Genomic DNA, 26627 nt, shown 5'->3' on the forward strand with positions numbered 1-26627 from the left:
ATAAAAGTTTCTGATTAGACTAAGCATGGTTGTACATGCCTGTAACTCCAGCTACTTGGAAGGTGGAGGCAGGAATATCAGGACTTGAGGTTAGTCCAGACAAACTTAGTGAGACCCTACCTCAAAAAATAAAGTACACTAGACAAAAGAGTTGGGGGCATTGCTCAAGTTCTAGAGCACTTGCCTATGATGAGCAAGACCCTGGGTTCAATCCCCAGTACTGCAAAAAAAAAGTGTAGGTTTGGAAAAAAAAAATGTAATGATCTGTACCCAGAAGACCTGAGTCCTAATCTTTACCTGTAAAAAGTGATCTATGTGAATTCAAGTAAACAATTTTGTAAGTAAGCTTAATTCTGCTTCTTAAATTGTTATGATGATTTACAAAGTTCTATTTGTAATATGACAAGCCTCAAACCTGTAAAGATTTGAAATCTATAAAAAAAAATTGATAACAAGCCAGGTATGTCCCTTTTTCTCCTGAATTTGACATTAAGCAGTAACCATCATCTTCACTTTAGTATGCTACAGCTGCAGTGACAGGAAGACAAAATATTACATCTAAACACTGTGTACTTACTTCTCAAATAATCACGTTTGTTTAAAATGGATTTTACCTAAATTTTTTATTCCCTCTACACAACTTTTTCATTCCCCATGTCACTATAATCAATTGCTCATGTAAGAATTATTATTTTCTGTTAGGTAAAGATCTTTTTAGAATATCAAGTTTTAGGTTATCGTCAATACATAGATCTTTGGAAAATGAGCTTTCATAATTGCCAGCATTAATGCTTTATTTCATTGACATTTGAGACACCATGCTCTGCCAGTTTCTTCCTTTCTCACTTGATGTTCCTTTCTAGTGTCCATTGGTGATGTCTCCATCCCTCAGCATCTAGAGTTAGAGGGCCTCATGCTCATTCCTGGCCTTCACTTCTCTATCACACTCACCACTGGTCAGTATCAGTGTGGCCATATTGCTTTAGTAGGCAGATGCTCATGACTCCCAAGTTCTAGCCCTAACCACTCACCCACATCCCAGACTCTCAGTTCCAGTTCCCACTTAGTGTTTCTACTCTATTCATCATTGACATTTCAAAGTAAGCAAATAAAAGTAGAATTTTTATTTTTGTTGTTGTTGGATTTTTTTTAGGTAGGGTTTTACTAAGTAGCCCAGGCTGGCCTCAAGCTTTCTCTATCCTCCTGTCTCAGCTTGTTGAGTGCTGGGTTCTGGGAGGTCAGGCATGTGCTACCACACCTGTCTACCATTTACTTGTGTCTACCACTTTCCCTCCAGTTTTTCTCACTTCTCTAACTCATCCAATTGCTGAGGCTCCAACCCTTGGCTTTATATCATTAAACTCTCACTATCCCACAGTTTATCAGAAATCCCTGGCAGCTCTAACTTCAAATTCTATCCTGAACACATCTGTCCCTCAACAACTTCACTGAACTTTAAGTCATCATTACTTGCTTCACTGAATGCAGCATGTAGTCTCTTACATAAATGCCCTCCTTCCTCTCTTTCCTTGATCCTATTAGTATAATCTATAACCAATAGAATAGCCAGAATAATCTTCTAAAGAACCATAAACCAGGTACCATGATTGATCAAAGCTCTGGTTCTCATTACTCTTAGAATAAAATTTGAATTGTTTTCTATGACCTACATGGCCTCACTCAATGTTTCTCCTATCTTCCTCCCCAAACTCATTTTCCTTTGTTCTCCTTCACACCCTCACTTTCAGTATTTCTTCTTCTTTAAAAGCATTTTCCAGCATCAGAATCTTTATACTTGCTTTTCCTAAAGCCTGGAAGATATGTAGAATTCATCCAAAGAAGATCTTAGAAAACATTTACGTTTCATTTTGTGTAAACATTTGATAGAAGACATTTTATAAAAGACAAGATATGTTTTACTTTGTAGACTATTCAGACATCTAGTAGTTCATACATTTGTTAAATAACAAACATGAACTGATAGATCTTACACAAGAATTATAGTTGGTGAAACCTGTATGCTTTAAACAGTAAACATTGAGGAACTGTAGACAGAGAGTTACACATAGTTTTCAGTGTCAGTGCAGAAGAATCTCCTGAGTTCTGGACACCTATTGCCATACATAAAGGCTCTGAACAGGAAAAGAACAAGGCTCAGGATGTGCCTTATAACAAGTACTTCAGTGATTCTGGTGCAAATGGCTACAGGAACAGCAAGCTGGTGTTTCTGCTCTGATGAGAGGAAAGGTCCTGACTTGGGCTAGTGCCTAGGATGAAACTGAAGAGCAATAGATGATACAGAACCTTAAAGACACAAGAGGAAAAGGATCCAATGAGGATGAGTGCCAACACTATTCCAAGCACTTCTGCCTAGCAATTTTGCAGATCCATTCATAGGAGTGTTAGCAGCCAAATGGAATTATATATTTTTAAGTTTCTGGGTATTAAAATAAGATAAATATCACAACTGTTTTTACATATATCTTGCTGCTATATAATTACATGTACATGTGTCACAGACATGGATAAATTTGTAGCTCAAGGATATAGATGTTGCCTATGTAAAAATTGTTATCTAGTTTTAGTTCTTTAGCTGATACTTGATGTCTTTTTAAGTTCCTAAATAAAGAACCTCCTCAAGTATTATTTAGAAAAAGAAACTGATTTTTCATCCCTTTCTAATTCCCTTTCCTCATCCTCTCCCTTGTTTCTTTCCCTCTTGAAGAACTTAATCCAAAAGATGTTAATGAGGCTGAGTCAGCCTTTGTCAACATGGAGACCCTAATGGCAGGGGACAAATAATGACTTAGCATTGAGTACAGAGCTAGAGAAAGGAGGAGGAGAGGGTTTGCACAGAGGAGCCAGCATAGTGTGAGAAGCTGAAGTTTCATTGGAGGGACAAGAGCATATACATGGGGAAATCACCACAGGGACCACTCAGTACAGACAGGGAAAGCCAATATTACGTGGGGATAATATTGTGTGGGATGGAAGGAACTCAGAAACAAGAATGTCTTTAAATAATTAACTCAATGAGTAAAGAGATTAATCATTATGGTAATCAGTGTTTCTTACTATCTGAGGATAGAATTAAAGTACAAGCAAGATAAAACTAGAATGAACTTTGTGGTGTTGGGCAAGAATGAGTGATATTAAAGTGAGCTAGTGTTTTGATATATTATATACATATATAATAAAAGATAAGAAATAAACATTGATATAAGATATGTTTTTGAGTATATATATATGTCTATGTTTATGTTTTCAAATATATGTATGTATAGATGTACCTAAATCCCCTAGCTCTGTTTGTTGAGAGAGCCTGGGGCAGCTACTCCCCAACAGAAATGAGTTTAGGAGATCTTGGTTTCTAAATACAGTTTTCCAGTTAGAAGAACTCTTTGAAGAAATGTCTATGCCAGAGCCAGAAAAGGAAAAATATAAAATGGTCCTAGAAAATAGTATTATTCTAAGAAGTATAAATATCAAAGAAAGATGGGGAAATGACAAAAGACATATAAGCCACATTGAAGGAATTTCCACTGGGTAAATTTTGAACAATCTAAACCTCAAAATAAATAATAACTGATTATACTCCACTGAAAAAAGTCTATGAATTAACACTGATATAAATAATTAATTAACACTTTGATATTTATATAATCAACATACCTTACCAGAAATATTAATAATGAAGGAGAAACAAATAGCATTACAGTGGAACAAACAGGTGACAGTCTTAATGAAATAAGTAAAATTCATATCCAAGCAAAATACAAATTTTAAGTTTGTCAAAGCTGATAGAATGCAATTGATAAAACAAAGCATCACAGTATAACATATTCTGAATCCAATCTGGAAAAAACACAAATAGCTAAATTCTATAAAAGTAACTGATCTATAATCTTTAAAAGTTTCAAGTCCATAAAATTCAAAAGAAGCTCAAAAAAATTTCCAGATTAAAGAACCTAAACAGATAAAACATGAATGAACCTACATGAATATGAACTGACCCTTTAGATGTGAAGGATGCTATTAAGATAACTGTCAAAACGTGAAAGTAATTTGAGGATTAAATAGCAGTGCAGTCATATGTCAGTGTAAATTTTCTGATTTCCATGGATATATTTAGTTGTGTGTTATTAGGAAATTTTAAAGTATTTGGTGTTGATAGTGGATGGTGTTGGCAACTTACTCTCAAATGTTTCGGGAAGTACATTGTTTCTTATTGTCATTTTAACTTTTCTGTTAGCTTGATATTGTTTAAAAAATTGTGAACAAAAAAGGAAAATTCCCTGACCCAAATGATCTTTCTCTTGAGAGTTAGTACAGCTAATGGATTTTTAGATGGTAGTTTGCTCCTAGTCTGTTTGTGCTGATTTCTTTCATTAGCACCTTATAACTCTAACAATGCTTCATTTTCAATTTGAGGTTTTAGGGTTTTTTTCTTTCTTAATGTTGTTTTGCTTTCTGTAGTTTTTGTTCTGTCAAACTTCTATGAAGTTGGTAAAGTCCTCTGTATTAAAATAATACTAACAAGATTAATAAGAATAAAAATACCTTCTTAAAGCATTTATAAATTTCTGCAGTAGAATGGCTTAAGTCATAGAGCATCTGACCAGCAAGTGTGAGACCCTGAACTAAAACCCCAGTTCTGCCAAAAAAAAAAAAAAAAGAATTTATTATAAATTTTTATTTGCATTCAATTTGGAGTAAATTAGCATGAAATTAGAAGAAAAACAAATCATAAGGAACACTCACACTCAGGAACTTAAAACAGTTGAAGATGTTTTTAATGTAAAAGAGGCCTATGATAAACCATCAGGATGACAACTCTGTGCAAACAGAAATGCTGCCTTTGGAATTATTTTCTATGTCAGGCTATGTAACAATTGGGAAATCAGCAAATAAGATTTTTAAAATTCTTGCTTTCAACAATTTCTTAAATAAACACTTGGAAATAATGAAAAACACTTTTCATTCTCAGAAACCTGGGCAATTATTAGTTAAAACAAATTTGTTGTCCTACTGGCCTACACCTGGTTATAAATAGCAATAAGACATGAGAACACACTGGAATGCCACATGGACTTTCTAAATATAGCTTTCCCATCTTCCAAAGGCTTTGAAAGAATACTGTCTTTTGTGAAAACTTGGCCTTTAAAAAGGGCACACAGACACTAAGGTCAGGACTGTCAGACCTAAAAAATACTTGAAATATTTCTAGTCTGGGAAGTCACATTTTGGAGGCATAAAAACTGAAGCCCAATGAAATTAAGTATTTTTCCCAGCATTAAATGAAAACCAGTAATAATTAGGGAACTCAATCCCCTGACGTCTAATCCATCAAATGTGGCAAAAATAGATTGCAATACCTGCTTGTTTTCATCACCTTCACCCCACATTGTCTCTGTACCTCATTTCTCTTGCCTCTTAGAGAGATTATAACATTATTTGACATTAGTTGCAACCAATTTTTAAATTTTTACTTTCTTGTAATTCACTTTGGAAATGTATCTCAAAATTTTGTGAGAATACTTTTCTTCTTTAAATGATTCTGCCTACATTTGTAGTGTTTATCTGTTAAATTGCTAAGTATAGAAATACATTACAGTATGGAAGATAGGAGTTTAAAGTGACAAGGTACTGAGTAAAGATGTTATATATTAAGGGGAGGTAGAGAAAGAAAGAAAAAAATGAATTTAATCTGTTAGAAAAATGAATGGCAAGTTGATAATGTTTAAATAGACCTAATACAATATAGCCTTCCTTAATTTAAATTCTGTTACTGGTATTGCCAGACTAGGGAGTAAACAGAACACCACGATTTTTGTGTTTTACCATTTCATGTTAATCTCTTTAAAAATTCTAGGGGGAGAGGGGTAAGGTGGAGAAATGATCCAAACAATGTATGCACATATGAATAAGTGAACAAAAAATATATATAAATGAATAAATAAATAAAAATTCTACAAGACTTCTTTTTAACAAATGAAAAACCCAAAAAGTTTGCCTTTAACTTTTTCCCAGTAGCTTGTACTTTAATAAGTTGGTAGTTATTTAAACTCAAAAGTTATAATTAACCTTGTCCACGATTTTTACTGGGGTGTATCTGTACATGAATACTTGCTATCAAATTTTGCCAACTAGCGTGTTGCCTTTGTAATCAGTGAAATACAACTCTCAACAACAATAACAACAACAACAAAAACCTATTATTATCATGGAGACCCAAGTCAGATTGGATAGGGGAGTCAGCCTTTGATAAGTTTTAAAATCACCTTATGTGGTTTATACATGTAGCCAGACTGAACACTTTATTCAGCACTTATATGAAAGTATAACTAAGCATGGCTCTAATTTTATAACTAAAACTGTTTTATTCTGAGCCATTTTGCAAGGGCTTATTCTATTTATTTATTTATAGAGTCTTTGGTTATGTTACAAAAATATTAAAACTTGGTGTGGATTAAAGAAATTGGTATAGTTTCAAGTGCAGCAATGACAACCTAGAAGATATGATATATACCAGGACTTACGCTTTACACAGAACACTATGGAATTAGATAGTGTTAGGCATTACTAACTCATGATGATGAAACAAAACTCTTCTAGTCATGTAAGTATCAAAGAAATTCTAATTTACACCACAAGGTTAACTAATTAAAGAATTTTTATTTTTAACTATTTACTTTGTTTCATTGCTTTCGAGATCTTTTGATTGCTCAGTTTGTTGTAACTTCATCAGATGGGCCTGTACTATAGTAGAGTAACACACATGGTAGGTGAAATTTTAAATACATACACAAGAAAAATAAGATATATAGATATCACAGAACAAAATATATTATAACTAAAGACATAAATAGTGAGAACTTTGACAGGAAAAATAACAGAGTGCAAAGTGTGCCGAAGAGACTGATAAAAATTATACCATTAAAATTAAAGTGCAAAAAGTGTGAAAGATGGAAAATATTCCAGGTGACATAAATTAAGTAATCATCATAGCATATATCACAATTATCATAAGTAGGAAATACAATGTTCTTAAGTCAAGATTTAAGTTAAATTCAAATAAAATGGATATGAACTATGAACTACATTATGTAGAAAGATTACATTGTAAGATGGGCCTAATCTGGCTCTTAAATAGTGGGCACTTGAAAATCAACTGAATAATTTTGAGGGCATTTCTGACCTCAAAATGGAAAGTCGAACAAGGTAGATACATGTTCCCAGTGGCAGAGTGAGCCTACTCTAGATATTAAAGATATATATGCCAATGTGTATATATATTTCAATATAAATTGAAATATAAACACAGGGGAAAAATGACATTCAGTTATAAAAAAGAAAAATGCTGTGATTAAGAGAAAATACAAAACCAATATTTATGATTTTAAGTATTTTCTTGAATGTCCGTGATAATGGAACAGAGTCATAATGACAGTTTATAATACTCATAGTAGAGTCAATAATAAAGATTTAAATATTGATAATCAAGTGATTTTAATCACAAAATATTGTGATTTTAGACAATTTACACAATAACTTGTCTTGGGCAAAATAAATAAACCTATCATTTATCTTTTCACTTTATAATTGTTTTCTTATTTTATTAATATAGTGACTTTATAAAATTCTATCATTCATATTTCAAAATACTTTTAGAGGATTATTTCATTTGACAGTATTGATTTATATACCCATTTTATGTTACATATGGTCCTCTCAATGGCCAACTTAATACTTTCTTCTTAATTATTTCAAATTTATTTAACTTGTATTGCTGTTCTTTTGCATTCCTTCTTCTCTCAGAGCCTGTCCCACTGATTTAATAAAGGCGTGAATGATCTGAAAGTCCTACTTAAGGCAAACATATGGAAAAATCCCTGAAGTAACACATAATAATAGAAGTGTGCCAGACATTGTACTGCTATTCTGCTAAAAGGATTAGTTCTAATTAATTTCTAATATACAGGCGTATAGTAAAAACATTCACTGTAATACTGAGCAATGATATTTTCAGTAGTGAAGGAAGATAATAAATACTGTATAGGAACCAGCACTGCAAAGCAGATAACTTGGCAATGATTATACATATCTTTAAAATATGCTGAAACATAGCCATAGCAGCTGTTTCTTTTTGACTGAAGAAGAGGCATACTGGATTATTTAAGCATGATATTTAGATACTTAAATCTGTATCAAATATATAATAAACACTTGCTTTCAGATATTAGCATGTGTAGGATATGTATGTTAATGCATTTTCACTCATTCAGAAAAGAAAAGATCATTGAACCTAAATGTAGTATTGTGTGATATCATAAAGTGCCATTCTTAGACTTTCCATGTTTCTATTCATTTTGCATTCACCAAACACCACCCTCTCATTTATCCAAGTTAGAAATCTGCAAGCAATCTAAGATTCTCATCCTAAAGTCTACTACCTTCAAGTTTTCCACTGAGTAAGTCCTTGATCCCAGACTTTCTTACATATACCAGGGGGGGTGGAAGCTCCACCCTACATCTTGTTACAATGTACCCAAATGACATATTCAATATAATTTATAAGTTACTATTGAGAGTTTATGGACATTCCGTTTGATTAGTTGTGTTAATATTGGTGTTGAAAGTGTTATTTAAACATGTTTTATCTCAGTTTTGTAGGTTTGTCATGTTTTGGAACATGGGTGTTAAATATTTTTGGAGATTCTGCTCAAAGGCATAGTCCCTAGGGAGTATGTCGTTACGATCCTAAGGTTGAACGGTCCTCGCAGTGAGACATTTCAATTCAAAGAACATCCCCAAGATATGTGGGAGTTGGAATAGGAAGTGTTTATAAAAAAGCATGGAAATCAAGGAAGAGATGGTAGTGTTAATTAATACCTGTGTATCACATGAAAATATGAGAAATCCAGGTTCCGTAGAGGTTTCAACAGACCATCACTTTATGCAGTAACGTCTCAAAAAGGTATATGAATTACTTGCATATTTTAAAAGAAATATCAAGAGCAAGCTTTAATGAAAATGTAGTGAATTTAATGTCCCAAAACAAATGTTGGAAAATGGTAACATATTGTGAAAGTGGTAAATCATCTACTAGTTTCGTAACTTAAGGTTTCCAAACTGCTCTTGTTTCATCTTTAAACCTGAGAAAATGAGAATACCATACTGATAGAGTTAAGAAATTTAAATTATATCATTTTCATATACTTTTTAATGTGTCTGTTTTTTATATTTTTGTTATTATGCATAAAATACTCATCAATAAAAACCCTTTCATTATTGTTTTGGTCAGTAATGCCTAGGAACAGTGCAGAAAACTTGGGCTTCATTATGACTTTAAATATGGGAAAATTAATAATGAGTGCTTTTGAAAAGAAATATATTGGTTTTCTAACATCCTTTCAAACTTAAATATTTACTTGATGTGGGGGAAAATATTAGTTTAATGAGAAGGTACAGCTTTTTAAAGTACCTTTCCTCATTGCACTCATACAGAGCTAGTGAAGGAGGAGGTTAGACAAAGGATTTAGAAAGTATTATGTAAGAAAAATGACTGCTGGCTGCAGGCTTTCAATGCTTTTGTGATTTTGATGTAAACAAACCCAGATCCTTATTCTGATGTTTAGTGCTGCCACTGACTGTGTAAGACACTGGTCAAGTCAATTAACATCTCTCTGCTTTAGTTTCTTCATTTGTAATGTGCAAATAATATTACTTGTCACTTGCCAACCAGCAGTACTTCCATAGCTAATTGACTCTATCAGCAAGGGTACTGCAAAGATCAGTTAATAAATGATTTAAACGTTCTTTGAAATATTAAATAAATGATGTAAAAAGCCCTAACATGAGGATGGAACAAATTACTCCAGGCATTAATTTGCAACTTTAGTCATATATATTTGATTTAATAAAACTTAAAGGAAACCGTCAATAAAATGAAACTTAGATAAGTTAATTAGGAATTCCAAAGTACTTGCTATTTCTTGGGTTATTTTTTAAATCTTCTATTATAAATGGGAATATACAAAGGAAAAATGTACTGGAGAAAGGGATTACAATCATTCTTCTGAAATCGAAGTTTTTTTACCAGTCAGGAAAGCAAACTGAATAAGAATAAGAAAACATGCTTTCTGGGTTGAGTTCTACTATAAATAATGGTATGACTTTGAAAGATTACGTTACCAATGAGGATATTGAATAAGATGATCAAGAACAAATTTACCAAATATATTTTGTGGAGGTAAAAACAATGTACAGAATTCCTTGGCAAAAATTGTGAGGAGTTCAGAAATCAAACATTCATATTGCAAATAAAATATGGTACAGGGAAATGATCATGTGAAAATAATTCTCACATAATTCAGAATTAAATAAACACTAATAATGAAGTTATTCATTGTATTTGGAGATATGAAAGGGGTTATGACTTATAAAGTATAGTTGAAAGATGAGAAGAGTTTCTTTTTGTCATTCATTGGGAGAATAGTGCATCGGGTTGAGAGAAAACCAGTAACAGAAAGTGAGCAGGAAGAGTACATGTGTTGCTACAATTGGACCCTAGTTAGCACTGGAGAGTGATGGTGGAAAGAGAAGCTAGTAAACCAGATTGAGTCAAAACTCTAAAGAGACGGGCAAAAATTTTGAAGTATGTCTTTTAGCTTCCTAAGAACCAAAACTGAATATTTTTTAGTTCTATTGTGTTTTGTAAAATTAATTCTATAAAGGTATAAAAGGTAAGCTGAAAGAGAGTATATTTAGGTAATAGTGAGTGGTTAGTCTCCATTGCAATAATGGAGAAAGATGATGAAGGTATAGGCAGATGAAGAATTGAAATAAAGAATATTTAAGAGATATCAAAAGAATTGAATTAAACAATGAGATTTGAGAAATGATTGGATGTGAATAATAAGTGAGATGGAGTAGCTGAAGACAATTCTGAGATTTTTATTACAGATGCTTAAAAGATAGTGATAATATATACAAAAATGAAGAGGTTGAAATAGTTTTAGATTGTGAAAGTAAAGAAAAATAAATGAATATAACAATGTACAGAGTTAAAACATGCAAGATTTTATAACAGGAAGATGGAAACAGTTTTATAAGCATTGAAGAAGTAGCAAGGAAGAGAGACCAGAAGCAGAAGGTAGAATTGAAGGAATGATACTGAAGACAGAATCAAGAACACTAGTCAGGTATTAGTGTTGGGCATAAGATTCTTGAATAAATAAATGGAAATTTTTTTATGTATGGATAAAGAAAAAGGAATTGAAAAAAATATGTAGTATGGACTTGAACTTACCCATAATGTTGTTTGACAAGATTTTCCATGGAAAATAAGAAAATGAGGTGTAAATAAGATTTAAGGAGCATAGGGGGAAAAAAAAGAGAAATTGCTATTATTAGGAATGGCAAAAAGGGGTAAGCCAAAAATGAACAGAGGTATTTATGAGTAACTTTGAAGTCACTTGTTCCCCAAATAGATGGTGAAAATATTTCCTTAAGAAAGATGGTGCTTCTGGCTATATTAACAATTGCAGGCTATGATTTCTCATTTTAAAGGTTGGATTGATTAAACAGTATGGGGAAGAAGGGGCGAAGTATTTGAGTCTAGGACTAAGAAAGTTTCAAAAAAGAAGTTAACTAAGGATACAATTAACAAGCTTCTGAATTTACAAAAAAAAAGTATATAAACATCCTCATGAAAGGAAAAAAGGCTAACATTTGCACTGATGGTGAGAAGGTGTGATGGAAAAACTACTGTACTTTTGCACTAATCAAGCCAGTGGTACTGAACTCTACTATGTATTCCTCACCAGCACACACTCACAATCAATATTTTTTAATGAATGTATTTGACAGAGCAGTAAAAAGTCTTATTTTTGTTGAATCTCAACCCTTGAATACACATCTTTTCACTATCCCATGTGACGGAATGGGAAGTGCTATGAATCACTCTACCATGTACTAAAGTACAGGTTGTTTCAAGTAAATCCCTGTGCAACTATTTCAGTTGATAGAAAAACCAAACACTTTTTAAATGGATCACCATTTTTAGAAGAAAGAGCAACTCTAAGGCAAACTGGTTAGTCAAAGTTGAGCATTTGGCAAAGATTTAATAAAGGAAACTTGTCACTGCAAGGAAAACAAAATCCAATAGTATCTGTTGCCAATATCTGGGCTTTCAGACAAAAGTTACAATTTTGAAACACTTATTATCTGGCCCCATGAACTTCTCAGTTTGTCAATTCTTAAAGACTTTTCTGATAAAACAGGTGGCATTAGTAACAAATATATTATATAATGAATGATTCTGCTACTTGGAAAATTTATGTAACCAAGTGAACCAATATTTTCTAAATGATTAATGCCTTATATTAAACATATGTGCATATTTATTATATATTATAAATTTATTATATATATTTATTCATGGACAAAAGATCCATACAACATGCAAGATAGACAATGGAGATTTTAACCAGACGGTATACAAAGCATATTGTTGTAGTTTTAGATTGCACAATGATAAAGTCCACAAGTATCTGCAAAGACTTAAAAATTCTTGTCACTTTTCCAAACAAAAAAATCTGTATGAGACCAGATTTTCTTCATAAATTTCAACTAAAACAACATGTTGAAACAGATTGAATATAGTCACAGATTTAGGAAACCAAATGTCTCTTATTAAGCTAGACATTTGCAAAAATTAAGCCAGAGTTGCAAATGTGAAACTATATAGAATTCTTGCCTTTATTTATTGCTTTGGAAAATATATTTCATTTTCTTTAAAAATATTTCTATCAATACATAATGTATTTATTGGTATTTTTGAGTGAATAAATATTTAAATTGTTTACAGTTTTTTTTTTCATTTCTTATATGGTTGATGTTAGTAGACTTATTCCACCTAAATGAAAGCTCACTGGCGTTCTCCATAATCTTTTGAAATGTTGCAGATACCTGAGACCAAAACAATTCTGAATCATGAATGTTGGCCAAGCACCAAGCATATAGTTAACTATTCAAAGGCTTTTAACACACTTCACATAATTTCATAAAGTCACAGTTGACAAATTAGATAATCATATTTGTAGTAGTACAACAGGAAGAATTTCTTTTTCTTTTATACTTTTATAAGAAATCATTCTATTCATATTAGAAATCTTAAGTGCATGCTGATAACATTCTCTCCATTCTTTCTTCCAAGTCTGTGAGTCTCATTTCATGTGTCCCATTTACAGGAGTAAAATTAGCATGTTCTCCAGTCACCATTTGGTTCATGACTCAATGTCACTATAAAAATCATTTCAGCAGCTTGATAGGCCCAGCTTCTTCTAGGATACATCGATGAGGAACACTTCAATTTGTCTAATATAGGAAACGTAAGTACATATTTTCACAGACTCTTAAGTCTATTTAAATTTGTAAATTATACTAGAGTAAGACCTCTGATTTATTCTCTCATATCATTTGTGAATATGATATTAGGTAAAGGGCATAAACTAGGAAAAGACCAACATGAATTATATATCTCAGTTCAGGAACTGAGGAAGAATTCTCAGAGCAGTACTATTGTTTCTGCTGTTACAGAGTAAGAAACTGAGGCTAATTTTTTAAGATGGGAGAAAAGAAAGAGCAAGCTTATTTCTTATTCATGAATTTTTATTGAATTTTTAGAAATTTCACATGTCGAAAATTCCAATTACAGCACCATGAAGAAGAAACTCTAATGAAGAATCAAAGTCCAATTTGGGTACATTTTTTAGGGCCTTTTTCTAACCTGCTGACATTTATTTGACTTTTTAAAAATTTGTCTTTTTTGTATGTTTGTGAATATCTCTTAGACATAATTTTTGTGATAGGTTTCCAGAATTTCTAAGCAAAAGTCCAAGTCATCTATAGTCAACTATACAGATATAGTTGAACTAAAAGACACTTCTGGATCTTTGGAAGTTTTATCACTAAACTGACCAATGTTAAATGTTTGGGACTGAAGAGAGAGAGAGAGACAGAGAGAAGATGCTTGTAAAAATAACTATTTTTCAGCACCTAATAGGAATTCACTAGAAGGATAATAATGGAAAGATAAAAATATAGAGTACATAGCATTTATATATTTTGTTGAAAATTTTATTGTATTCTTTCATTTACATATTTAATGTGTGCTATTTGTCACATATGTCCTTTTGTCATAAAAGAAATCTATTGTCTAGAGAAAGGAAGCATAATAAAGAATGAAATGCTACCTTTATATCAGCTATTATTATCATAGTTATAATGGCTACTATAATTGAATGCTCAGTATATAGCTCCTATGTCACTTTAAAGGAGTACAATTGGATGCACATCAATCTAATAAATGTATTTCAAAAGTGCTTAATGGGAGAGTAAACTTACATGAATAAGATCTCACAACTTTCTATCACTCAATCAAATGAAATCTACATCTGAACATTTTAAAGGTGAGCACATCATATACTTATATATGTCTCCCTGCATGTGTTTATTACTTTGGAGTAATAGCAGTTGTACTATTTTTAAAGCCTATATTTTGAAAAAAAAAGCCATAAAAAGAGACTGAAAATGATTGCAGAAAGAGCTTATTCCTCTAAATTCACCTCCCCTTGAATATTTATAAGATGTATTTGCTAGACTGATACATAAATTCAGTTCTAAACCTTCAAAGTAACATGGAGACTAAGCAGTGTGTTATTTAATCTTGATAGATAACGTAAATGTCTTTGTAACTAGTAGCACTGAATTACCCCAGTATCAAAAACTGTATTCAAATTCCAAATTATAGAAGCAAATTGTAAAATAGAGTGTGGTAGAAGTTTATACAAGGAAGTTCCAGGAACTTAATTAACTGATGAGCAGATCACTTGTACTATCTGGTTTTCATATTCATCTGTAAAAAGTTCTAGATTGAAGTAGATGAATTTTTAGGATTGATAATTTAGTATAATAAAGAAGCAGGGAAGTTCTATATGGCTTCTAACGAAAAGTAATTAGTATGTTTCTTCCTCATTTATCATTTCTACTTAACACATTTTCATTTAATACTGACTATGTGCAAGGGACTGTGCTAGGAATTGCTGTGACTAAAATATTAACAAAACACACTTCCTGTCCTTTCAGAGGCTGCAATCTGTCTAGAAGGAGAGGTTACAGTAATGCTGATTAGAATGTAAATGCCCTGTGCAGGCAAAAATCAGGCCCATAGAGTGCTAATTAAAGTTATAGGAAGAGTGATGAAAGACAGGGCAATTTTTGGCTGAATTTTGAGGCTAGATGCCTTTCAACAAGCAAATTTAATAGGGAAAGCCATTCTTGATGGCATAATAGACTTGAGCAAATATACTACCACAGAAGCTCTGGAAAAATATTGTACATTAGTCTATAACATACCAAACATGAGAGGAAGTGTCTGAAGATAAAATAGCAAAATTGGGTCCTGTCCAGATCATAGAAAGCCTTCAAAGAAATGTTAAGAGAATTCGTAATGTGGATTAAGTTTTGGAGGTTTTTGAGAAAGATCCAAATGTGACTCTGGCACTATTTCGGATAGACTGAGGCAAGAAGAAACTCGGAAAATGTAAGTAGTCATCAATAGTCCTACAGTAAGAGTTTCCTATGTTTAACAGAGAGTAAATATGAGTGACACCAAGTAAAAACTAACACTATATGCCAAGTGATTAGACATGGATATCAAGGAAGAGAAATAAAAACATGCTGCAGAGTGGCATGTCAAGTTAATGAGAAGTGGACATAAATAAAATGGGAAATAAATGAAGTCTTAAAAATAAAGAGGACAATTCATCTAGAAAAGAAAAAAAAAGTACATAGAAATGTTTCTGTGAAAGGAAGAACTTTACGAGAACTTACAGTAGAGATTCTGTCACTTCTCGGAGAGGAAAGATACAGTCATCAACTAAGGAAGGTGGTGTCAGACATGTGGATTGAAAAGGGCTGTGAATCCTTCCCACAGAGAAAAGTGTAAGAGTCAACTAGAGGTGAATAAAGAACTTCTGCACAACTCAGAGTGTCTACTAATAATAATCAGAAATTTCTAATTGAGCCAACTGGCACAATTTTATAACTTTTTCTGGTAACACTCTGTCACCCAGTAGTAGGATCAAAGAAAGTATACTATGGAGTTTCCCCAGTGGTGAGGAGAAGAAAGGAGAGCTGTGGTGAAAATAGATCAAAGGGCTTTTTAATGCTAATTCAAAGCTACATGGAACTGGTGGGTGATTGATTCACATACCATAAAACCTAGGAGACACCAAGATAAAAAGGGCTAAAGGAATTAAAGACAGTATCAGTGTGAAGAATTGATCTATTAAGTGTAAAAGAAAGAGAAAAGCTGACTATGGCCAGAGGAGAGAATTTCCAAATTCATTTCCAAAACTACTTCATTTAGAAATTGGGCCTGTGGTGAGGCAGTGCATCATGGTGGAAGCACAGGACAGAGGAGCTGCTTAACTCATGGCACCCAGGAGCCAAAAAGGAAGAAGAGGGCCCATGGCTATAATATTCCTTTCCCAAGCACCTAACTTCATCACTTCCTAAATGTTCTACTATGTACCAATAGTATCCCACAGGCTGGGGACAAAACCTTCAAAATATAGGCCTTTTGAGGACATTCAATACACAAACTATAACAGTTTCAAATATGTATACCACCAGTTTTGTTGGTCAAAACTCACTTTCACTTACTGCAGATTCAAAAATTTCATTTCAAAGATTCAATCAAGAGAGTTTGTTACTCCTCTCAAGAAACGACTTACCAAAGCAAGCAGAGGACTGAGGGAATATTTGATCACTGGAAGTGTTTAGAATTGTTCGTGTATGGTGATACTAAAAAACAAACTAGATTTGGGTTAATTTCTTTGGTATTCTTACACACGAACAGTGTACTTTCTTAGTACTTAACCCTAGGTTGTAGCATTTCCATTCTTGATCTCAAATTCATGGCTAAAATGTTATTAGAGAATGAGAATTTCATGATCTAAACCAGGTTTCAACAAACAATAGCACATGTGCTAAACTGGTCCTCTATTTTTGTAAATAAAGTTTATTATATCTGTTCAATTTATTGTCTATGGCTGCTTTTAAACTATAAGGACAAAGTGGAGTAGTTGAAACAGAGAATATACAATCCTCAAAGTCCAAATATTTACTATCATTGCACCCTGCACACAAAAAGCTCCCTGGCCTTTAATCTAAATACTTAGGTATGAATCAAATGCATTACTTGTTAATAAGACAGTGATCTCATATTCACATTATAGGTGAATAGTTTAATAAATATCTTTGTAAAATGTTTATGATTGTTTAATATTATATTTACTTATTAATTTTTATTTCTATTGTAGTCCCTGCTATGTGGATATTTGTTAGCAATGACTGATGTGGAAACTACATATGCAGATTTTATTGCTTCAGGAAGAACAGGTAGAAGAAATGCAATACATGATATCCTGGTTTCCTCTGCAAGTGGCAACAGCAATGAATTAGCCTTGAAATTAGCAGGTCTTGATATCAACAAGACAGGTGAGTCATTTGATACACATTTTTCTTTTTTATTTATTATTTTTTAATTGTGCTGGGTGGAGGTATATTATGGCATTTACAAATGTTTTTATTTCAAATATATACACATCTTTCTATGCATATAAGAATAATTTATTGCATTGCACTAACTAGGATTAGGGCATGAAAAGCCACATTTGAAAGTAACCTGACAGAGATAAAAAGTGTAGACAAGATGAAAATCTACTAGGAGTTTCTTAATTACTCCCACTGTTCTAATGACTTTAAAGGGATTCCCACTCAAATGCAGAGTCTTACCTAGTTCTATTAATACAACCATAAAACACATGACATTTTGTAATCCTAATCTCTACAAAAGCTTTGAAGTTGCTTATATAGAATATGAAATATAGTTGGAGCTCCTATAATTAATAATATTGGCCTCCTTCCACATTTAATAGGTACTTAATAAGATTCATAAGTGTATCTGATGAACCTCAGTCCTAAAAAGCACTTCAGAAGAAAAGGGTCTCCAGGACCAATTTATCTGGGAAATAAAATAGTTTGTTATATAAGTAATTCTTAGGAAAAGGGGCCTTTTAGTTTTCTCTTCATGGTTGAATGGATTTGTGAAAATGTGTCTTATTGCGTATCCTTGTAGTCTGATTTTACTAATAATGAAAAAGAAAAACAGGTTAAATACATTAAAATAGTTAATAGCCTTACTCCTGAGTATTAGAATAAATCCACTGACAGTTTCTCCATCCATAACTTTTGAAAATATTAAAGCTAAATGTGTTTACTTGAGAAGACATGTGCAAAAATAACCTTTAAAGGTAAAAAGAATACACAGTTAAGTACATGAGAAAAACACATACTAATTTCTGATTCTAGTTGTAACATTCAATATGTCTTTACTATTAGACTTTCTCTAACAAAGTCTTCATAGTACTGGAAAACTGAGTCACATTATATATATGTTAATTATAATGATAATGTTAAACTACAAATAGAACTTTATGTGATGGATAAAGGTCAATAGATCACAGATTCTTTTTTTTCAACTTCAGATTAATGATAAAACTTTAACATGACCACTTCAGAAAATATAAATCTAAGTATGTTTTAAGTTTCATTATTTCTCCACTATTACTACTAATATTTACTTCCCAAAGTAGAAGATTATTACAGTTTGTTTTAATGGAACGAATGAATACATTTGTCTATGTCTTTGAGAATTTGCTCATTTCTTTTATAAAATTTATATTTTAATTTTACATGCACATTCTGTTTTAAATAACTGAATTAATTTTAGCCATCCTTAATATTAGGAAATGTTAACAATTTAAATAATAAATGAGATTGCATATTAATAAATATAATGAATAAAAATTATATTTTGTGTTAAGTATATTACAGTTGCATAATTTGAATTAATTCAAATAGTTTCATGCTTCCAAATATCTTCTTTTCTAAACATTTCTGCATGTTAATTGTAATCCTCTACGCCCTTGGAAAATTTTCTGTTTCTCTTCATATCATAAAGTCTAGAACTAGGCAAACTATAAACAGCACTGACTTTATTATTCTTAGTACAAAGAATTACAAGTAATAAATGTACAGTATGGAAGTCTAAAATACAAAAAAAATGGTCAATATACAGTGGCAGATGTAGCATCACTGAGAATTCTGAGGAGCTTCCTTTGTAATTCCTGTTTCTACTTTGTTTTAGTTTATGCTGCTTCATGACTTGTTAATCAGTATCTAACTGTTAATCAGTATGCTAACATGTCTGTTAGCAGCATAATGCTAAGCCCACAGGAGTATCTCCAGACACCAGAAAATCCAAAACCTCATGGGAATCAAATTCTTCATCTTGTATTTATTCAGTCACTTTCATCCCTAAATTTTCTACTAGCCTTACATCTGCCCCAATTTGGCTTCATTCCTTTGGTTACCAAGAGCTTCTCCTGTTTATCAAGTTTCTGTAACATGCTAATCCCTACATCCTCGATTCATACCATCTGCACATTTGGAAACTTGTTCATTACTTTAATAATAAAAACAGTATATGAAAATGTTGTATAACTGTGATATGTAATCTATTATATATAATGCCAAGGTTATATCCTGGGTCATGCTTTAGAACAAAATATGATTTTCATGTAAAACTTCTTTCAGTTTCCATAAAGACAATATTATTGAAGTATGGAGAGATGTTTTGTTTGTATATTTTTAGAGTAAGGATAAATTGTCTTTCAATACTACAGTCCAAAGAATATGCCAATCTACTTACACTCACCTATTGAAATATGATAACAAACTCTTAGAAAAATACTAATATAACTTCTTATTGCAATACCTCCAAAATATTTTGTCATTTTGGTTGCCCAGTAACAAAATGACACATACATATATTTCAGTGATTTCCTATAGCCTGCACTAAGACAAAGTGACCAAATATGGAGTGAAAGTGCTATTAAATTTCAGTGTTTACTATGTCACTTGCAAAATTGCTGCTGTAGGTACAGTTATGAGGGGGGTTTTATTGGAATTATTCATGTTTTTTCTAAGGGCAGCCCAGAGACCACTGTAACTATTGGAAAAGACACTGACCAACTAACATAATGTCCTTTCATCTTGCATTATTGCTTTTAATTTGAACTAATACAACCTTGAGAAACCAAAAGAAACCTGAAATCAGTTGTGTTATCCTCAAGTGCTGTAAATAATGACAAATACAATTTTAAAATATTTTTTCAAATAAGAGAGTCTAAAAAGGCTTCCACCTCTGATTTTTGCTTCAAGACACTACTGATTTCTGCAACCTGTAAAACTGTACTTGAATGCCATGATCTGGTCATGAGATTTGCTGCCTATTTATCAAGAGTATCGCTAATCATTAGCCACTCTGAAAATTCAAATGTATTTTGTTTTTGAGTCATGCTGTCCATATATCGAGTAGACCAAGCTTTAAAAACTTGCACTATTTTCTTGATGGTAAACTGACTACTAAGAAAATACACTTGCCTCTATGAGGATTGCAGACATCAGAGTATGTCTAAAGCTTCCAATATGATATAATGACCGTCCGTAAATAAAAGCTTTTGATTTGCCTTTATCATTATTTTCATTTTCTCTTATAGAAGGTGAAGATGATGCACAGCGAAATTCCACAGAACAAAGTGGGGAAGCCCAAGGAGAAGCAGCAAAATCTGAAAGCTAACACTCCACTTTGACCATCAACATCTGACAATGTTGCAAATATGCAGGCATTGCTGGAATGCATTTGTTTCCATGAGTGAAAAGAGGGAAAAGAAAATGGCTGTGCTGCATGGCAGGACGCTGCTCCTTATTGTATTAAAAATGGGAGCAGAGGCTATGGCTGCAGACAGACTTTTCTCTACCTCTGTCACTAGCAATGGTTGAAATCATGTGGCTTGTGTTTGGATGTCATTTTTGTGTGGATCCTTTCACTTGACCATAAGATGAAATGCTTGTAGAGCGTAGCACTGACCTAGATGATGATTCCTGTAGCATCTGGCCCCTCACAATGTCAGAGGATTTAATTGTGTCTAACTGCAAAGGGTTGGTTGAACCCCAGAGCTTAAATATCTCTGGCCGAGTAGTCACCCAGTAAAAGAACCATCCAGAAAGCACTGTTTTTAGCATTATGTATCTGTGTGTTACTGCTGTGTTATTTACACACTGTTTTGTATTGTATAATATAAATGCTCAGCACTGCCCCCTTCTTTGATTGCTTATGAAAAACAAAATGATGTACATTACTGTGAATTTTTATACCACTTATTTTTTAAAGGGCTGCATTTTTTTCTTAATTTTCCATAGTGTGGTGGTGTACACAGGATACAACATACTTTTTAAAAATACAATCTTTCCTCTTGATAATTGTATGTTGAATTAAGTCCAAAGGATTCATCAAAGCTCCTTTGCTCTATTATACAGGCATTTGAAAATATCCACTGATGTGAATATTCCCAGAATTCAGTCTGTTTGGTATCTGCACAGACCAGAATTCAGTTTGTCAATTTTGTTTTATTCCCTAAATAAGGAAATTCTCCCAGCTAACATTTTTAATTTTAGTTTTAAGAATTTTGAAGAATTTTTTAAAAAGAAAAGTCAAGATAATACTAAGAACTGGAAATATTTTTCTCTATGGAATCAATTTTCTCATAATGTACATGCTACTGTTTAAATCTAGAGAACAATTTGTCTCTACCTGGCTGAAAAGGGTGGAGAAAGTAGTCTTGCAATCATGTGGACACCAATCACAAAAGTAAAGCACTCATGTTGTGTTTTTCATTTTTTTTCAGCCCTATCAGATCCAAATGTTATTATGCACTTTTTAATGTTTGTAAACTTTTACTAATAATAAGTGTGAATTGCATTCTGATATAATTATCACCATTAGAAGCTAACAAAATTTCCACTGATACTGTTGATGATCTATGCTATATTTTGATATTATGGTTCTTTTTATGGAAAGTTTCTGTGAACTATGTAATCCCTCTGGTCAGTATTATAAAAACAATTTGTCAGTGGCAAAAAATAAGAACCAGTAATATACAATGGTTCAAGAATTACTGGACAAATAGCAGAACAGAGGAAGTCTTTTTACAATAAAGAGCCCACTTAGATGCTCTCTATGACTTAGGTACATTTCCAGGTGAAGTAGCAAGAGCAGCATTTCAACAGGTAATCATGTGGTTATGCTGGGAACTCAGCCTTTCCTTGTCGTTACAGACAGAATGAAAAGTATGACTTTGCATACTTCCCTTTACAGTACTTTCTGCTGACTGGGATGAGAGCATTAGTATCATTTAGTGTAAATCAGATGTTACCAGAAACAACAACAACAAAAAGTTAACAATGTAAGTCTTTCTGCAGAAAGATGACAAATTAAATTTTAGGGTACTTTCTTCTCTGTAACCCACCAGGGGCCAGAAAGTTCAGTTAAAATTTAAACAAACCCACCCATTGATATACTCAAAAGTAAGAACAGAAGTTCCTGGGATTATGTTAGACAATCTTGATAACCTGTTTTAAACATCCATCCCAAATAATGGTGTTTTCAATGTCTTCATTTACTATAGCTTTCTTGTGAAACTGAAGTTCTCTTCTTTCTTAAAGTTGTGGAATTCCAAACTAATTTCATGTGATTTTGTAAAGTTTAGAACCAGTGCTGAGTATATGTGGAAGATTTATAATCTTGTGTGATACACTATTACTAATGCATGTAGTGCCATGCTTGTCTTTAAATATATAAATACTGTTAAATTACAAAGTCATACAGAGCTTTTAATTTAGTTTGACCTCTTACTGCTACTTTGTCTGCTGAATTCAACCTGGAGGCATTCTCAAATTGGGGAGATAAAAATCACTTTCCAAATCATCCACTTCCTATAGATTTTGCACAGTATCTTCCAAATTTTATTATTTTTACTTTAATGTCTTTTATTTATCAATAATGTTCATGGATATGAATCTTTAGGACAGAAGGAAAGGGTAGGAGATCAAGGAATTTATTTAGTAACAGGCATTGGGTGTCTATTAACCAACTATTCTTATGCTAATCATTTTGGAGAGCATATTCTCATTTAGGGAAAGTATCTTATCCCACTTTACATACTGGAAGTTAGCACTCAATAAGTTATAATTTTTCCAAGCTTAAAAAGCTAGTAAGTGATGAAATGACGATCCGAATCCATGTTTAATCTGTCTCAAGGAGCTTTCTCATTGCACATGCCTTTAAAGTGAAGCCAGTTACATAGCATGTTTATCTGTAAGGAAAATTTTAGAGTTAGACCCGCTTGTCATCCATATTTTAGAGAAGGAAAGTGGGTTTCAGAAAGAGGACTTGTCTTTCTCAAGATTACCTAGTAAGTAATAACACAGATGTGACTAAATCCTAGAAAGTGAACATTTTTATAAAAAGACATTCAATTATAGATTATTTTAAAGGTATTTTCCTAAAAGATACTTTTCTGAGACATGGTCTATAAACTTAGTATGATTCAAATTTCCTATGTTCTATGCTATTCGTTTTGTTTACTTAGAGACATGAAGGTTTCAGCTTTTTATTCATTTGCAACAAGTATAAACTTGTCAAATTTACTTTTTCTCAACCACAAGCATCCTATACCCATACATGTCTATCCGAAATTCATAGAATTGTTTTTCCAATTGATAAAAAATCACAGATTCTAATTTTTAGGCAGTACCCTCATAGCATACTACTGTAAATGCCCTACATTTGAACCTTTCTAGGACATAATAATGGTGCATAATAATGGTGCATAATAATGTACCATTTTAGAAATAAATGATATTATAATTATAATGGGTAAAGAAATGTAATGGTTGGACAGCAAATCTTCTGAGTGAAACCTGTAAGTAGTAGGGAGAAAAATGTATATTCATCAAGTAAAAACAGGAGAGGATCCATATTTTATGATGGCTCAATGGCCCTAAATTGTTTAATTAAAAAGTGTGGCAGTCTCTGAAATCATTGTGAGCTTATATGACTTTTGTATTTAGCAATGTTGCATGCTCACATACTGATATTAAAAGTAACACATTTTTCTGAAACATACCAAGTCTATTAAGAGTATTTATTGATTACATACTATATACTTGCTGCTAGAGAAAGTTCTGCAGGATATAAAGGACAAGCCCAAAGCCGGAGGCATCTGTTGTGGATGTATGTAACCCTCCAGCTTCCCTTCCCTGGCCTTTACTCCAAAAAGTTTCACTTCCATTCTACTCTAGTAACCCACTTCCTAGACTTTATCATCTACCAGAACCATCTCACCTCTAGATCCTGAACCCCAAAATCACAACTATGCTTCCTACTTACTTATCTGCAGGGAAGTAATCCATAATCAGGATAAAGATGTGTTCATGAGAATCCCCTAAAAGTTTGTATAACATCCACTCTTTATCCCCCTACTACACACACATACACATAGATACATTCATACACACTCTCTTTCCCTTACAATAATGCCTTACATGACTTTAATAATTTTTTCTCTCCTATCCACACCCCCAGCAGTTCAATGCCTCTGAGACAGAAGTTCAATGTCTAATGTATCCACCCTGCCCTCTCCACCTCAAGGCTTTCAAATGAGTGAGCAACAAAATACAGTCCTCCCAGATACCCATGGTTTCACTGCTAAGAACATATTTTGAAGACTGATAGAGTGACTCAAATTGTAAAGCGCCTGCCTAGCAAGCATGAGGCCCTAAGTTCTACCCCCAGTACCACCAAAAAAATTGAAATAGAGGAGCAAAGAGAGTATGACTACTTTCCTCTTGGTGTTGTTCTCTTTTTTCATATAATCATTACACAGACAGTAAAGACCAAGTGGAGCCTAAATGAAACTTGGAAGAAAGTAAGTATCAAACAACACTGAGCTCAAGTCCAGGAAAGCTCTCAAGCCATTGGGGCAAAAGGGGATGTGTGAATATTTAAGTTCATCTTACTCAGGCCACAAGGATAAAACACTACTGGGAACCTTGGGACAAACAAATGCTAGCCAATGAAACAAACTGGAGCACCTCTAGCTTCTCTTCTCCATCTGTACAGCTGAAGACTGGAGATCTTGACTATCTTTGATTATAAAGTCAAAATTAGCAAAACTACCTAACTATAGTCCATGAACTTTCTACTTTGTACCACATCTCCTTTTTTATCATCTCAAGAAGAGCATTTCCTCAGCAATATTTCTCCTACTCTGGAATTCACTGATAAATTTTCTTCTCAAGGCTCACAATTTCTTTACTCTCAGGTCTTTCTGCTGTCAACATCAGCCAAAGGATCTTCCCTTGTCTCTGTTCACCTTTTGGATGAGAATGAAAGATTTATAGCAATGTTTATTTATTGTTTGTAACCTCAGTTTAGACATGAGTGCTACACGACTCTTTCTTCATGGTCCTGGGGAAGGAGGAAGCTTCCTACTTCATAGCTAAGATTTGTTCCTTCATCTGAGATTCTTAAACAATTTTCTTCAACCTTAATGGGAAGTCTATTAATTGTTCTTTTAGCTGATTTTACCCTTTTCCACAAATGTGGTAAACTTCTCTTGTTACCTTTTTACCTTCATGGCTCATGTTTCTCAAAATATCAATCCATGCTTTCTCATTTCTTGCTTCTCCTCATTTTTTATCCTTCTGCAACTTGGCTTCCAGTTAAACTTTTCATATCACTGACATACTTAGTAGCTCCCAGACTCTTAATAACTGTCATGAAGCCCTGTCAATACAAAAATTGAAAAGAACAATGATTCATAAGACTCTACATTCACCCAAAATCAAACATAATGTTTCTGTAACTTTAATTGATATTAGCTTGACAGAGTATAGCTAAAAAGTCATTCTCTAGAATAGAGTCTATATAATGCAAGTTAACTTTTCTCTCCAGGACTGCACCTGCTATAATGTATGTATATGTTCTTACTCTATGACCACAATCTCCCTGTCATATTTGTTGGCTACATCTTCAGCTCCTACAATGCTCATTTATTCACAGTCACTTACCACATGTATGGGCACCAACATAGTTCTCTAAATTCTTTCCTCTTACTCCAGTTAGCTCATAAATACTACTTTTCTTAAATTGAAAGAACACTGACATATGTATAGAAACTTAAAGTCTTTTTTCCTGAAGATTAACATCAGAAGTCTATCAGAACTTTAAAAAAATGTGTACTTTTTGAGTTGGAAACAAAGAAATAGGGCTGGCCAAGGTAATTAAGTAGGTAAGTCCTAAAACAACACGTTGGCTGCCATGATTCATTTTACACATCACTTGTGTAGGATGGTGTGACTATTATGAATGTCCTATTGAATGTTTCAGTTTTGTCTTTTCCCACATACTCTTAAGAATTCATAAAACAATACAAAACCATGAGTTTTAAGAGCAAATGTTACATAAAAAATAGCTATAGCTAAAGAGTGAGAACTTAAACAGAATCTGCTTCCTCAAATGGTCCTAAATAAAATCCAGTAAATCACAAAACTAATTAAGAAATAGGAATTAAACATTTATTAAGCTTTAA

General features: G+C 32.8%; 1 protein-coding gene and 1 long non-coding RNA gene across 12 annotated transcripts in view; one reads left to right on the forward strand and one right to left on the reverse strand.

Moving 5' to 3' along the window:
• Pkia (cAMP-dependent protein kinase inhibitor alpha) overlaps positions 1 to 24160 on the forward strand; it is a 77709-nt gene extending 53549 nt beyond the window's left edge. For 4 of the 11 annotated variants that reach the window (XM_074068743.1, XM_020182285.2, XM_074068745.1 and 1 more), the window contains 3 exons: positions 13254 to 13394; positions 17391 to 17568; positions 20694 to 24160. In XM_074068743.1, the coding sequence (XP_073924844.1) occupies positions 17418 to 17568; positions 20694 to 20773 (231 nt within the window). In that variant the 5' untranslated portion in view covers positions 13254 to 13394; positions 17391 to 17417 and the 3' untranslated portion in view covers positions 20774 to 24160. Of the gene's footprint in view, positions 1 to 8450; positions 8472 to 13253; positions 13395 to 17390; positions 17569 to 20693 lie in introns of those variants that run through there. The other 7 variants (XM_074068747.1, XM_020182289.2, XM_074068746.1 and 4 more) reach the window with 3 other exon arrangements.
• LOC141421675 (uncharacterized) overlaps positions 23669 to 26627 on the reverse strand; it is a 36930-nt gene continuing 33971 nt past the window's right edge. Inside the window, exon 2 of the long non-coding RNA XR_012446349.1 lies at positions 23669 to 25822. This is a non-coding gene — a long non-coding RNA (uncharacterized lncRNA). The remainder of the gene's footprint in view (positions 25823 to 26627) is intronic.

This window comes from Castor canadensis, chromosome 3 (genome assembly GCF_047511655.1).
Source record: "Castor canadensis chromosome 3, mCasCan1.hap1v2, whole genome shotgun sequence".
Taxonomy (NCBI): domain Eukaryota; kingdom Metazoa; phylum Chordata; class Mammalia; order Rodentia; family Castoridae; genus Castor; species Castor canadensis.